Source organism: Heteronotia binoei, chromosome 19 (assembly GCF_032191835.1).
Source record: "Heteronotia binoei isolate CCM8104 ecotype False Entrance Well chromosome 19, APGP_CSIRO_Hbin_v1, whole genome shotgun sequence".
Lineage (NCBI taxonomy): Eukaryota > Metazoa > Chordata > Lepidosauria > Squamata > Gekkonidae > Heteronotia > Heteronotia binoei.
This window is the reverse complement of record NC_083241.1, coordinates 12,237,653-12,252,098: the sequence shown is the minus strand read 5'-3', so window position 1 is coordinate 12,252,098 and position 14,446 is coordinate 12,237,653. Positions and strand designations below refer to the sequence as shown.

The 14,446-nt window shown below is 47.5% G+C and overlaps 1 protein-coding gene across 1 annotated transcript in view; it reads left to right on the top strand.

Moving 5' to 3' along the window:
- Positions 1-14,446, top strand: part of ADAMTS17 (ADAM metallopeptidase with thrombospondin type 1 motif 17) — a 323,961-nt gene that overhangs the window by 271,766 nt on the left and 37,749 nt on the right. Inside the window, exons 19-20 of the mRNA XM_060260248.1 lie at positions 3,875-4,034; positions 5,106-5,241. Coding sequence (XP_060116231.1) covers positions 3,875-4,034; positions 5,106-5,241 — 296 coding nt within the window. The remainder of the gene's footprint in view (positions 1-3,874; positions 4,035-5,105; positions 5,242-14,446) is intronic.

The window sequence follows — 14,446 nt, the reverse complement described above, 5'->3', positions numbered from 1 at the left end:
AAGAGTTGATTCCGGCTCAACATTAGGAAGAACGTCCTGACAGAGCAGTTCCTCAATGGAACAGGCTTCCTCGAGAGGTGGTGGGCTCTCCCTCCTTGGAGGTTTTTAAACAAAGGCTGGATGGCCATCTGACAGCAATGAGGATCCTGTGAATTGGGGGGGGGGTGGATTTGTGAGTTTCCTGAATTGTGCAGGGGGTTGGACTAATGACCCTGGAGGTCCCTTCCAACTCTATGATTCTCTGACTCAAGGGCCACAGGCTTTTCAAATGAGAGATGAGCAGAGGTGGTGCCCTCGCCTGCCTATCCAAAGCAACCCCAGTCTTCCTCGGTGGTCTCCCATGCAAGTACTAACCCTGGCTGGCCCTGGCTGATCCTGCATAGCTTCCGAGCACTGAAGATATTGAGCTATTCAGGTTGCTTTCTGGATTATAGAACCACTAAAAGGACAACTCCTGCGAGAGCTATGGCTGACCCAAGGCCATTCCAGCAGGTGCAAGTGGAGGAGTGGGGAATCAAACCCGGTTCTCCCAGATAAGAGTCCGCACACTTAACCACTACACCACACTGGCTCCTGATGGGCTTTTTTTACAAAAAAAAAAAAAAGCACTGTTCACAACCATCACCCTGTGAGGAAAGTTAGGCTGAGAGTGTGTGACTTGCCCAAGGTCACCCAGAACCCTTCCACAGCAGAATGGGGATTCGAACCTGTGTCTCCCAGATCCTCGTCAAGCACTCTAACCCAGGGGTGTCATGTGGCCTGAGGACCAAATCAGGCCCTCAGAGGGCTCCTATCAGGCCCCCAAGAAACTGGCTGTCATCTGCTTCCTTCTCCCTCTCTCTTGCTTCCTTCTGCATTAACAGCTTGCTTTGCAAGACTTGCTCAATATCACAGGAGCTACAGAGCAAAGTCTGTTTTCTCCACTGGCTGAGGCTCCACTGGGGAGGGAGGGAGAGCTTGCTTTGCTGGGCTCTCTCAGTTGAACAGCAGAACTACTGAGCCAAGCCTCTCTTCCTTCTGTTGGCTGAGGATCCTCCCTTTCCTGGCCACCTGGGAAAGGAAGGAAAGAGCCAGAGCTTCCTTTGTCCAGTTCCCTGGATTACATGAGAGAGATACAAAGAAAGCACCTTTAAGACCAATGTGTGCTAATGTTTTAAGCGTGTTTTATTTTAAGTTTTTTTTTAAATCTTTAATTGTGTTTGTCTGTGTCTGTTATAACATTTAGGTAGCAAAGCTATAATCTTAAATAGGTACACACATGGCCTGGCCCAACATGGCTCAGCCCAACAAAATTTCATTTATGTCAGATCTGGCCCTCATAACAAATTGAGTTTGACACCCCTGCTCTAACCCCTATGCCACTGGCTGCAGGCAAGTCTCAAGAGGGAGCATGCAGCACAAGTGGGGTCCCACCCCCGAGAAAGCCCTGTCCGAGGACCTCAATGATAGAGAGGCTGCCGAACTGAGCATCCCTTGCTCATTGAAGGAGGCAGGAAGGAGTGTCAAAAGAAAGTGCTCTCTTGAAGGCCTTGTAAATCTCTGCTGTTCTGTGAACCTCACTGGGTGCTGCAGTGACCTGACACACTTAAAGGAGGGAAGCTGTACAATCTTCACTGAGTTTCACGGAGGGAGGACTGAGTAAGAAAAGTAGGCAATTAAAAAAAATCAGTAGCAAATAAGACTCCATGGACCAAGAATAACATGCCAGTGGCTTACATATTCTTCTTCTCCTCCCTTTTATCCTCACAACAACCCTATCAGGTAGGTTAGGAGTGTGTGACTGGCCAGGAGGGGGAGGAGCCTCAGCCAATAGAAGGAAAAGAGGCTTGGCTCAGTAGCTCTGCTGTGCAATTGAGAGAGCCAAGCACTTGTCAGGGATACTGAAGACTGGTCCTGCATTGAGCAGAGGGTTGGACTAGATGGCCTGTATGGCCCCTCCCAATTCTATGACTCTATGAATACCTCAGAAACAGACCACCTATTCCGTGGCAGAAGGGAATTAAAACTTGGTCTCACGTGTTCTAAGTCTGACACTAACCACAGCACAAGGCTGCCTCTCAGATATCAGGAAAGAGCTCTTGCAGTCACACTGTGAGGATGAGAATATGACATGCATACTGAATGGGGGATCCACTTCTGAGGAGCAGTATGTATGAACAAGATCTAGGGGTACGGGTGGACCATAAGTTGAACAGCCAATGCGATGCAGCAACAAAAAAAGGCTAACGCCATCTTAGGATGTATCCGCAGAGGCATAACATCCAAATCACAAGATGTCATAGTTCTTCTATGGAGAGCTAGTTTGGTGTAGTGGTTAAGTGTGCGGACTCTTATCTGGGAGAACCGGGTTTGATTCCCCACTCCTCCACTTGCACCTGCTGGAATGGCCTTGGGTCAGCCATAGTGGTTAAGTGTGCGGACTCTTATCTGGGAGAACCGGGTTTGATTCCCCACTCCTCCACCTGCAGCTGCTGGAATGGCCTTGGGTCAGCCATAGCTCTGGCAGAGGTTGTCCTTGAAAGGGCAGCTGCTGTGAGAGCCCTTTCCAGCCCCACCCACCTCACAGGGTGTCTGTTGTGGAGGAGGAAGGTAAAGGAGATTGTGAGCCGCTCTGAGACTCTTCGGAGTGGAGGGCGGGATATAAATCCAATATCTTCTTCTTGTCACGGGCTGGGGCCAGGCCAGGCGAAGTCCAGGGGCAGTCCAAGGTCTGTAGCTGGGTAGCAAGGAGAGTCCAAAGCGCCAAAACCAAATCACAGTCCAGGTATCGTAGGTCAGAGGTTCAGAAGCCAAAGTCAGGGGGTCCAGAAGTCAATGCCAGAGTCAGGGGGTCCAGAAGCCGAAGTCAGAAGCCGAAGTGGATGCTAGAACGTCAGGTAAGTGACTAGTTGCTTCCACAAAGCCTTCTCTCAAAGCCCACAGCTATATAGCCCTCTGCTGTCTGTTGCCCATTTGAGCTAATTGCTGACTCAGAGGGCAGCCAGGATCCTGCTGAGACTCAAGCACCCTCACTCCTAGAAGGGCCAGAATCCTTTCAAAACTCAGGGCTCAGGGAGCGTCTTGCTCGTGAGCGTGCCGCCCTCCTCCTGACGAAGGAGGTCACGCACATGAGCCACCCGAGAGGGCGAGGCAGGAGGGCTTGGATCTTCTCCAGCAGGAGGCAGGGGCACTGGTGCAGGTGGCAGGGGCACAGTTTCTTCTTCAGGCTTGGCTTCTTCTGCAGGGCCTCCAGCACCCATGACACTTCTTATCTTCTTCTTCTATACATCACATTGGTCAGGCCACACCTGGAGTATTCGGTGCAGTTCCGGAGGCCTCGCTTCAAGAAGGATGTGGACAGAATGCAGCAGGTGTGAGGACGATCAGGGGCCCGGAGACCAAGCTCTATGAGGAAAGACTTGAGGGACACGGGGACTGTTCAGTCTGGAGAAGAGGAGGTGGAGGGAGGGCATGGTTGCTCTCTTGAAGTATTTTAAGGGCTGTCACTTACAGGAGGGCAGAGAGCTGTCCCTGTTGGCAGCAGATAATAACGAGTTTAATAACGAGTTTAAACGAAGGGCGGGAAGGTACCCGCTGGATATTAGGAAGAATTTTTTTGGCAGGAAGAGTTGTTCAATGGTGGAATCAGCTACTTAGGGAGATGGTGAGCTCCCTCTTTGAGCAGCGGCTGGACAAGCACTTGTCCGAGCTGCTGAAGCCTGGTCCTGCATTGAGCAGAGGCCTGTATGGTCCCTTCCAACTCTATGATTACCTCAGAAGCAGATTTCAGTTGGATTACCTCTCTGTAAAACATTGTGCTGTTTTTCCCATGACTGATATTTCTGCCCCTCGCCACCCCCACAGTAATGGGCCTGTCTCTCATTCTCTCTCCCAGGTGCTGTTGTTCCATGACCAAAACTATGGGATTCACTATGAATATACCATACCTGTGAACTACTCTGCTGAAAACAGGAGTGAGCCAGACACCCTGCAGGACTCCTTATACATTTGGACACACAGCGGGTGGGAAGGATGTAGCGTCCAGTGTGGAGGAGGTGAGCTGTGAAATCAGGTGGCTGGCAAGGTTTAAGAGAAGATAATGCAGTGAGTGGTAACCAATAAGGGTGTGTGTTCAGATAAATCTGTGCCCCCCCAAAATCTGGAAAATACCTTATCAGTAAGATATGTTTCAGCTAGATACAGATTTCAGTTATTGTTCAGCTAACCAAAATAGATACAAGCTTTTTAAAAGACACAAACAAGCACAATTAAAGATTATTTTTAAACTTAAAACATGTTTAATACATTAGCAGTTGTTAGTCATAAAGGTGCTTTCTTTGTATTTTTCTCATGGGATCCAGGGAACTGGGCAAAGGAAGCTCTGGCTCTTTCCTTCCTTCCCCAGGGGACCAGGAGGGGGAGGAGCATCAACCAATGGAGGAAATTGAGTTTTCTCTCTGTAGCTCCTGAGTGATTGAGCAAGCCTTGCAAAGCAAGTTGAGATGCAGAAGGAAGCAAGAGAGAGGGAGAAGGAAGCAGATGTCAGCCAGTTGCTTGGGGGCCTGATAGGAGTCTTCTGGGGGCCTGATTTGGCCCCCGGGCCGCATGTCTGATACCCCTGCTTTAACCCATTTTGATAACAAGCAGGGCTGGCCAAACTGTAGCTCTTTCATACATGTTATATGGCTCTCTAAGCCCCCACCACTCTGTCAGTCGGCTTGGAGAAGGCATTTCTCTATTTAAATCATGTCTCCAAGCCATGCCAGTTGGCAGCTTGGAGAATGCATTTAAAGTTAAAGTTGCTTTCTTTCTACATCTCCCTAATATATCTTCCTTCCTTCCTTCCTTCCTTCCTTCCTTCCTTCCTTCCTTCCTTCCTTCCTTCCTTCCTTCCTTCCTTCCTTCCTTCCTTCCTTCCTTCCTTCCTTCCTTCCTTCCTTCCTCTGACATTCATGTCCTGTGGCTCTCAGACATCTGACATTTATTCTATATGGATCTTATGTTTATCAAGTTTGGCCACCCCCGATAAAGAGTGTCATAATATTCCCCCCCCACATAAATAATGCCATAATATTTTAACTGACAAGCACAAGAATGATTCCCTCCTCTCTTCATTTTGCTTCCAGGAGAACGCAGGACCATTGTGTCCTGTACCCGGATCGTCAACAAGACCATGATGTTGGTCAACGATAGCGCCTGTCAGCGGGTTACCCGTCCGGATCCTCAGGTTAGAAGATGTAACATCCATCCCTGCCAATCAAGGTACAGGCCTAGTTGCGACCATTCATAAATCTTTCTTTCCAAGATCCTTTTTGTAATCTTGAATTAGCCTTGATTCTGTCGTGCGGTATTTATGGGAATATCTGGCCATAGTATGGAACAGAAAAAGAGGGGAGGCATTTGCAGGGCCTTTTTTGTAGCAGGAACTTATTTGCATATTAGGCCACACCCCCTGATGTAACCAATCCTCCTGGAGACTTACAGTAAGTCTTGTACTAAGAGCCCTGTAAGTTCTTGGAGGATTGGCTACATTGGGGGCGAGGCCTAATATGCAAAGGAGTTCCTGCTACAAAAAAAGCCCTGGGCATTTGTTATGTAAATGAGCAGTCTGGCTAATGCATGTTTTATTGCTCATGTTACAAACAAGTAACTGGGGAAGGCAACGGCAAACCATCCCATAACAAAAAGTCTGCCAAGAAAATGTCATGATGTGACATCACCCCATGAGTCGATAACAACTCGGTGCTTGCACAGGGAACTACTTTGACCTTTACTACAAACAAGTGGAAGTCAAAACATCGTTGTTATGCCTCATGTGGCACCTCCCTTGGAGAAGCCTCCTGAATAAACACCATGCCAAGCATGATTGCAAGCATGCGGAGACACTTGGCATCGTTCTTACGGAAGAAGATGGAGGGTAACATTTCCATGCCAGTCTTGTATGAATTAATGCAACTCCTTTTTAAAAAAATAAAATCAAATAAAATCCCTGCATTTTGAAAACAAATGCACGAAGGTTAAGCTCCACCACTTTTTCCTTAGATGCCAATTTTTGTATATGGAAGTTTTCTTAGAGCAGAAGTATTCACCCAGGGTAACTCCTATGTGAATTTTCGTTTTCTTTTTTTAATCTATGTGAATTTTCTGAAGTACTACGCCGCAGTGTAGGGATGCCACTCTGTGTGTGTGTGTGTGTGTGTGTGAACTGGAAAGTTCTTCTTTGAGGCTGCCCCTCCCCCAATTATGTAACCACCCCACCAAAAAAAAAAAATCTCCTAGAGGCTCAATAAAGTCCAGATTTTTTCCAAATCCTTCTGAGGCTCAATTTAACGGGCTGGCTTGGCTGGTGCTAGAGTTATCAGGTCCCCACGACGCACCGGTGAGGGGTGGGAGGGAGCCTTCCGAAAGTGGGGCAGGGTTCCATGACACGGTGATTTCATGCGGAAGTGACATCACATTGGCGATGTTGTGTGGCGATGCTCCGGTTTTGGGCGGGGGGGGGGAACTCTTTGGTAAAATTGCCCTCAAACCATAGAGTTTTGCCTAAAAACCAGAGCATCGCCACATTACATCCCTGATGTGATGATGTCAACTTCCACCAGGGCTCTTTTTCTAGCAGGAGCTCCTCTGCATATTAGGCCGCGCCCCCCTGATGTAGCAATCCTCCAAGAGCTTACAGTAGGCCCTGTACTAAGAGCCCTCTAAGCTCTTGGGGGACTGGCTACATCAGAGGCGTGCGACCTAATATGCAGAGGAGCTCTTGCTAGAAAAAGAGCCCTGACTTCCACATAACATCATTGTGTCGGGGACATCACATGGTGCTGTCACTCGGGGTGGGGTTTCCCCTGCCGGCCAGCTGGCCAATGGCACGCAGAAGCCAAAAAAACTGGGAGATCACCCACTGGGACCTGGGGAATGGCAGTTGTGTTTTGGCTGGCACTGCTTCAGTCTTGCTGTTTGTTTGTGTTAAATAGCAGGTTCGATACATGAAGAGGCTGCGTTGCTGTTGATCAAAGCTCTTTATTCGGGTTACGGCATGGTAATAGTCGGGGGTGGAATTCTAGCAGGAGCTCCTTTGCATATTAGGCCACACACCCGTGATGTAGCCAATCCTCCAAGAGCTTACAAGGTTCTTTTTTGTAAGCTGTTGGAGGACTGGCTACAGCAGAGGGGTATGGCCCAATATGCTAAGGAGCTCCTGCTAGAATTCCACCCCTGGTAATGGTTAAACTAAGACTACTGAACGGGGCCAATTACATACACTCCAAAGTTCCCACACTAGAACATCATTGGTCATTTGAACCAGCAGGTTGCTGGCGATTGGTCCGGGGAATCAGAGATTTGGATCCTGTTACTCATTGTTTCCCATGTCCCTAAGCTCAATCCTAAAGGCTCCAATGTGCCAGGCAGGAACGAACACTCAACATTCAACGCAGAGTCCACATATGCAACAGTTGTGTATGTGTTTGCTTGGGAAAGTGTGCATGCTGCCCTTCTAGAGAACCGGTTTGAGGTGGCTTACAAAAAGATAAAATAATAAATTGTGAAAAGCATTAAAAACCCAGCCATAGTATAAGAAAGCATGAAACAACATTGCTGTGTTTTTATTTTAGTTGCTTGGTTGGTGGGGAAGGGTTGCTTGCGTTCTTTCCCCCCACCTGTCTTCCTCCAGGCATTTCACCAGTCTGTTATGGCTAGGGCTTTCAGTACGGTCTAGGCCAGGGGTGGCCAAAATTGCTTAACGTAAGAGCTACATAGAATAAACAAAGAATAGATGTTTGACAGTCACAAGACGTGAATGTCAGATGTTTGAGGGCGGGAAGGAAGGAAGGAAGGAAGGAAGGAAGGAAGGAGGGAAATAGAGGAACAGGTTTAAAGAAAGCAACTTTAATTTAATTTTACTTGCATTTTCCAAACCACTGACTGGCTTGACTTGGAGAAGTGATTTAAGCGGACAAATGCCTTCTCCAAGCCAGCTGTCAGGGCAGTGGGGGCTCTGAGAGCCACACAATATGTGTGAAAGAGCCACATGAGGCTCCCAAACCACAGTTTGGCCACCCCGGCCTAGGCAAATGCTGTGAGGTTTTTGAGGGGTGCTTGAGGAGAGTGGAGTTTGAGGGGATGTGATGTCACTTCTGGGTAACATTCTATGAATTTCCCCTCATCTCTGTGGTAAAGCCTATAAAGATGAGGGAACTTTTGTAGAGCCTTACCGTGGAGGCTGTTTTTCCTCCTGCTCCTAAATTGTTCAAGGGCAGGAGATTGGAGCTGGGCAACAGGGAAGCCTAATTGTGGCAGTGTGATGCACAAATTAAAATAAATATATTTCCAAAAGGGTTCTCTGGCAGAGGATAAGAAAGCTTGGTGTTTCAGAAGGAGTTCCAAAAGAGAAGGTTGACTTCAAAAAGAGTTGTTGTTTCCTCAAAACATGTTTGGACCATTTTCTGAAAATAAGCTTAGTTGTTTTGGGGGTTTTTTTAATAGCATACCTTTTGTTTTTCTGAGAGATTGTTTCTTGGCTGCGTGGATGCACGGCTGCTTGTAACTATGATATTTCGATACCTTGGGAAAGTGCCCATCTGGTTTCTCCACTCACATACCCAGCTCCCCCCCTCCCTTGCTTTGAACTTTGACATGGAACGCAAGCGGCTGGAGGACTAAAGCTGAGGGGTGGTTCTGACCCAACCCGGTTTCGTTGAGCAGGGGGAAACTCAATTGCCTAGCTGCATGTCCTGATGTCTTTTCCCTTCCTGCGGTTTCAGTACTGCTGCTTCTTGGTGTGGAATTACCAAGCAAACGTTACAGTCACAATAAAGGGCCATTATCCTCCATTGGACAAGCGGAGAGCGGCGTGCTCATTGGTTCGTTCTGCCCCCCGCTCCATGGCAACAAGCAGCCACACAGTGCTTTGCTTCCAAGACGGCCACGCCTCCCTCTCTCCGACACATTCCCTCGCTCTCTCCGGGTCGACCACACATTCACACTTCAGACGTTGCCAACTGGAAACGTTTTCCGAAGCACATTCTCTGCGTCTCTGTAGAATTTAAATTTCCACTTCTGTTTGCCCACCCAGATATTAGAAATGCATGCTTGGCATCGTCTCTGGCTGAGAACATCTTAAAGAGCCCATTCTCTTTCACCGTGACTATGGTTTATTTTTTTTAAAAAAAACAAGCTCCGGGCTTGCCTTTTAGAACTCAAGTAGAATTTTTGTAGCGTTCATTAGAGTAACGTCTCCCATTTTTCCACATCAATCTCAGCCTCTGGTTATATGAGATTTTGAGAGACTAGAATGGCAGCTACCCTTTTAAACTTCCTGTCAATTTCCCCTTTCTGTCTGTTGGCTCAAGGCTAGACTATCCTCAGACAGAACGGGGGGGGAAGAAGTTGATAATGATGACGATGATATTGGATTTATATCCCGCCTTCCACTCCGAATCTCAGAGCAGCTCACAATCTCCTTTATTTCCCTCCCCCACAACGGACACCCTGTGAGGTGGGTGGGGGTGAGAGGCCTCTCACGGCAGCTGCCCTTCCAAGGACAACCTCTGCCAGAGCTATGGCTGACCCAAGGCCATTCCAGCAGCTGCAAGTGGAGAAGTGGGGAATCAAACCCGGTTCTCCCAGATAAGAGTCCGCACATTTATCCATTACCGACTATTGGCAGGACTCTTGGAGTATGCTGAGGGCTGTTTTTATTTTATTTTATTTATTTATTTTATTCTGTTTTTAGCCCGTCCTTCCCATGGGACAGGCTCAGAGCGAGTTACAACATAAAACCAATCAACAATTTAAAAAAACAATAAAAGACCAATTTAAAATATATAAAACCTAAAACCACAGAGGGACAAGAGAGACTAAAATGGCAGGTTCTGCCTCACAGACATGGCTTATTGTCCAGGTTCAGCAGATCTTATAGCATAGGGATGGAATGAAGGGGGGAGGCCAGTAACAAGTGACATCCACTGTCTCAGCTGAAAGCTCAGCTGAAAGAGCTCTGTTTTACAGGCCCTGCAGAATTGGAGCACATCCTGCAGGGCCCAGATCTCCAGCGGGAGCTCATTCCACCAGGCAGGGGCCAGATGGACGTCTCTGGGGCCAGATATTACCAAAAGCTGTTGGGTCGCTGATCATAAAGACCTACGGGACTCATACGGTGAGAGGTGGTCCCTGTATTGATATGCACCCCTTCTTACCCTTCCATATTATTTTCATCAGCTGATACCCCAAATATCAGGGAGTTTTCCTTTTGGCCAGGCTAAGTGCTTTCCCTTCTGCTGTTCCGGTGGATATATTCCAAGGAGTACCAGGTTATGTGCATTAGGGTTTGGGGTGACTGAAACCATATCCTATATTTCTTTTATTGCATGTTCATTGCCCCTTTGAGAGATCTGCGGATGCAGCCTGTGATCGTTTCCAAGGTTTCCCTCGTTTCTGTGTATTCCCTGCTAGTTGATAGTGATCCTGGTATCATTTCGGTTGTGGTTATATTCCTGGCAGCTGGGACTTTTATGCGAGGGTTTTGTCCAAAACTGCTGGGTCATTGGATTGTTTACTAAAGAAAGAACTTCTGTTTAAAAGTCTGCTGGTAGACAATTGGGGAAGAGCCCCGTGATGCAGTCCTAAACTCTGCGCACGACCTGAGTTTGATCCTGGCGGAAGCTGGGTTCAGGTAGCCGGCTCGAGGTTGACTCAGCCTTCCATCCTTCCGAGGTCAGTCAAATGAGTACCCAGCTTGCTGAGGGGAAAGTGTAGATGACTGGGGAAGGCAATGGCAAACCACCCCATAAAAAGTCTGCTGTGAAAACGTTGTGAAAGCAACGTCACCCCAGAGTCAGAAATGACTGGTGCTTGCACCTTTACCTTTTTTTTTAATTTAGACAATGTGGTGCTTTTGTACACTAAATCAGGGCCTTGTTTGAACAGGAATGCAGTTCTGGATGACTTGACATCAGGGGTGTGGCCTAATATGCAAATGAGTTCCTGCTGGGCTTTTTCTGCCAATAAAGTCCTGTGCAAACAATGGTGACATCGGGGTGTGACCTGACATGCAAATGAGTTCCTGCTGGGCTTTTTCCACCCCAAAAGCCCTGTGCAAACAATGGTGACATCAGGGGTGTGGGCTAATATGCAAATGAGTTCCTGCTGGGCTTTTTCTATGGAAAAAAAAGCCCTGCTCTAAATAATGCCGTTTCGGTGCACATTGCAACTGGGTTTTACTGTGTGAACTGGCACAATCCATTTGCAAGTGATCACTGAAGCAGATTGAAACTGCATTATTTAGCGGGTATGAAAGTGGCCAGTGTTGCCCACCAAAATGACAAGTGACTTGGATTGCAGAATGCAGAGAGATGTATGGCATCCATCAGTGAAAAAGCGATAACCAAGGCTTCAGGGGATTTAGGATCAGTTCCCTTGTGGACCGGTTCTTTCTGTGTATGTAAAATGTCAATGGTTGGCCCATCTTGCATTATGGAGACCTTGCTTTACTTTAATGATACTGCTTGCACAGCCAATTCGGCTCTGAACAGCGTCACACTAAGAGTAAACGTAAAAGAAAATTTATTAACACATGAACCTATAGAATATAGAGATTTAATAGTTTTAATAGACTAAGGAAAGAACTTGGCAATTGCCAATGTAATATTAAAATCTACCCCTGCTAAAAGAAGCCTCAAATTATCCAATCCACACCTAGAGTCCTGGATATAAGGTTTTATCCAAGTATCTCTTTCCACATTCGGCAGATTGCAGTCGAATAGACAATGCTGAAGGGTGTCTGTTTTGCCAGAGCTGCATTGAGGCACTTGCTCAGAGCAGGGGTGGAATTCTAGTAGGAGCTGCTTTGCATTTTAGACCACACACCCCTGTTGTAGCCAATCCTCCAAGAGCTTACAAGGCTCTTCTTTGTAAGCTCTTGGAGGATTGGCTACATCAGAGCGGTGTGACCTAATATGCAAAGGAGCTCCTGCTAGAATTCTACCCCTGGCTCCGAGTAAGGTACCTTGTTTAAGCATCCCATTAGCTCCCCTGATGGGATGGCATTTCATCTAGCCAGCATAAATAATCATAAGAACATAAGAGAAGCCATGTTGGATCAGGCCAATGGCCCATCCAGTCCAACACTCTGTGTCACACAGTGGCAAAAAAAAAATTATACACACACACACACACATACTGTGGCTAATAGCCACTGATGGACCTCTGCTCCATATTTTTATCCAATCCCTTCTTGAAGCTGGCTATGCTTGTAGCCACCACCACCTCCTGTGGCAGTGAATTCCACATGCTAATCATCCTTTGGGTGAAGAAGTACTTCCTTTTATCCGTTTTAACCTGACTGCTCAGCAATTTCATCGAATGCCCATGAGTTCTTGTATTGTGAGAAAGGGAGAAAAGGACTTCTTTCTCTACTTTCTCCATCCCATGCATTATCTTGTAAACCTCTATCATGTCACCCCGCAGGCGACATTTCTCCAAGCTGAAGAGCCCCAAGCGTTTCAACCTTTCTTCATAGGGAAAGTGTTCCAGCCCTTTAATCATTCTAGTTGCCCTTTTCTGGACTTTCTCCAATGCTAGAATATCCTTTTTGAGGTGCGGCAACCAGAACTGCACACAGTACTCCAAATAATCATCTGTAGTGTGGGACTGTCAGGAAATCAGAATAGGCTGGAAGAGATGATGGCAGCATTAAACATAGGGATAAAGGTCAGTGCACTCTGCGAGTTCTTATCACAGTACCTCGTATCCAGTTTTTCCAGACATTTTAGGATTGTGGAGAACTGAAGAAGGGGAAAATCTGCCTAGGCCAGAATGTAGATCAGGTAGTACATGGAACTGGGAAGTATACCTACTTTCGTAATGGACAGAAACCTCTGCACCTTTTCACACGGTGTGCCCCCAGGTTTCTGACAGTCAGCAGTCTGACAGAATTTGATGCAGGCAGGAGGGGAGCCGTGTGAACTGATACAGGTGCCCACCCTGTCTGCTTCAGTGGGAGCTGATTGTTTCTTGTAACAAAAATATCTGCTGAGCTCTACAGGTGAATGTCGTATCGTGGTGCCCTCTCTTAGGGCCAGACTGCACTAGAGATTTTTGGTGAGTCAGGTCTGGGTTCTCCATGCTGCAGGACCAAAGTTATGTTAACTCCTCCCTGCTGGGGCCATTTCAGCATGGGAAAATGGCATGCAAGACAGGATCCCTTCCAGTTTGGAGCAGAGCCATTTGATTGTTGTTGGAACTCTCTGTCTGGGGCAAGTGAAGCTCTGAATTCTTGGTGCTTGGGGGGGGGGCACAGTGGGAGGGCTTCTAGTGTCCTGGCCCCACCAATGGACCTCCTGATGGCACCTGTTTTTTTTTGGGGGGGGGAGTTGTTTTTTGGCCACTGTGTGACACAGAGTGTTGGACTGGATGGGCCATTTGTCAGATCCAACGTGGCTTCTATTACGTTCTTTTGTTAGAGTTGCCATCTCTGGGTTTGGAAATCCCTGGAGTCTAGGGTTGCCAAGTCCCAATTTAAGAAATATCTGGGGACTTTGGGGGTGGAGCCAGGAGACATTAGGGGTGGAGCCAAGATCAAGGCTGTGACAAGCATAATTGAACTCCAAAGGGAGTTCTGGCCATCACATTGAAAGGGACGGCACACCTTTTCAATGCCTTCCTTCCATAGGAAATAATGAAGGATGGGGCACCTTCTTTTGGGGCTTATAGAATTGGACCCCCTGGTTCAATCGTTTTGAAACTTGGGGGACATTTTGGGGAGAGACACTAGATGCTGTACTAAAAATGTGGTGCCTCTACCTCAAAAAACAGCCCCCCCCCCAGAGCCCCAGATACCCGTGGATCAATTCTCCATGATTTTCTATGGGAATAAATCTCCCTAGAGAATAACAGAGTTCCCAGCAGACATTTCTCTCCCCTCCCCCTGCTTTCTGATGACCCTGAAGCGGGGGGAGGGCCTCCAAACCAGGGGATCCCCTGCCCCCACCTGGGGATTGGCAACCCTACTGGAGTCTGGGGAGGGAAGAGACCTCAACAGGATACAGTGAGAGGGGTGTCACTTCTTCAGACTGGGGTATAAGGACTCAAGGATCTCCATTCCTACATGTATCTGATGAGGGGGACTTTGACTCTCGAAAGCTTCTGCCCTGAAAATTGTACAGTCTTTAAAGGTGCTACAGGGCTTGAATCTTGCTTGGCTACCGCAGATCAGCACAATCACCCAGCTGAAAATAGCTTCTTGTTGCAACCGGATGACTTCTTTCGCTTATGTTTCTCTACCCCTTCCCCTTTTCAAAATCAGGTTTATAAAACCATTTTAATCGGTAGCCAGTGCACACATTCCGCAAACCAAACATTGCTTGAGAAACTTCTGCTCTGACATCCAAGAGACTGCTATAAATTTGGCCAGAACTCAAGTTAGCATCCCCCACGCACAGTTGTTAGCATTCTCCCCCCCCCCAGCAGA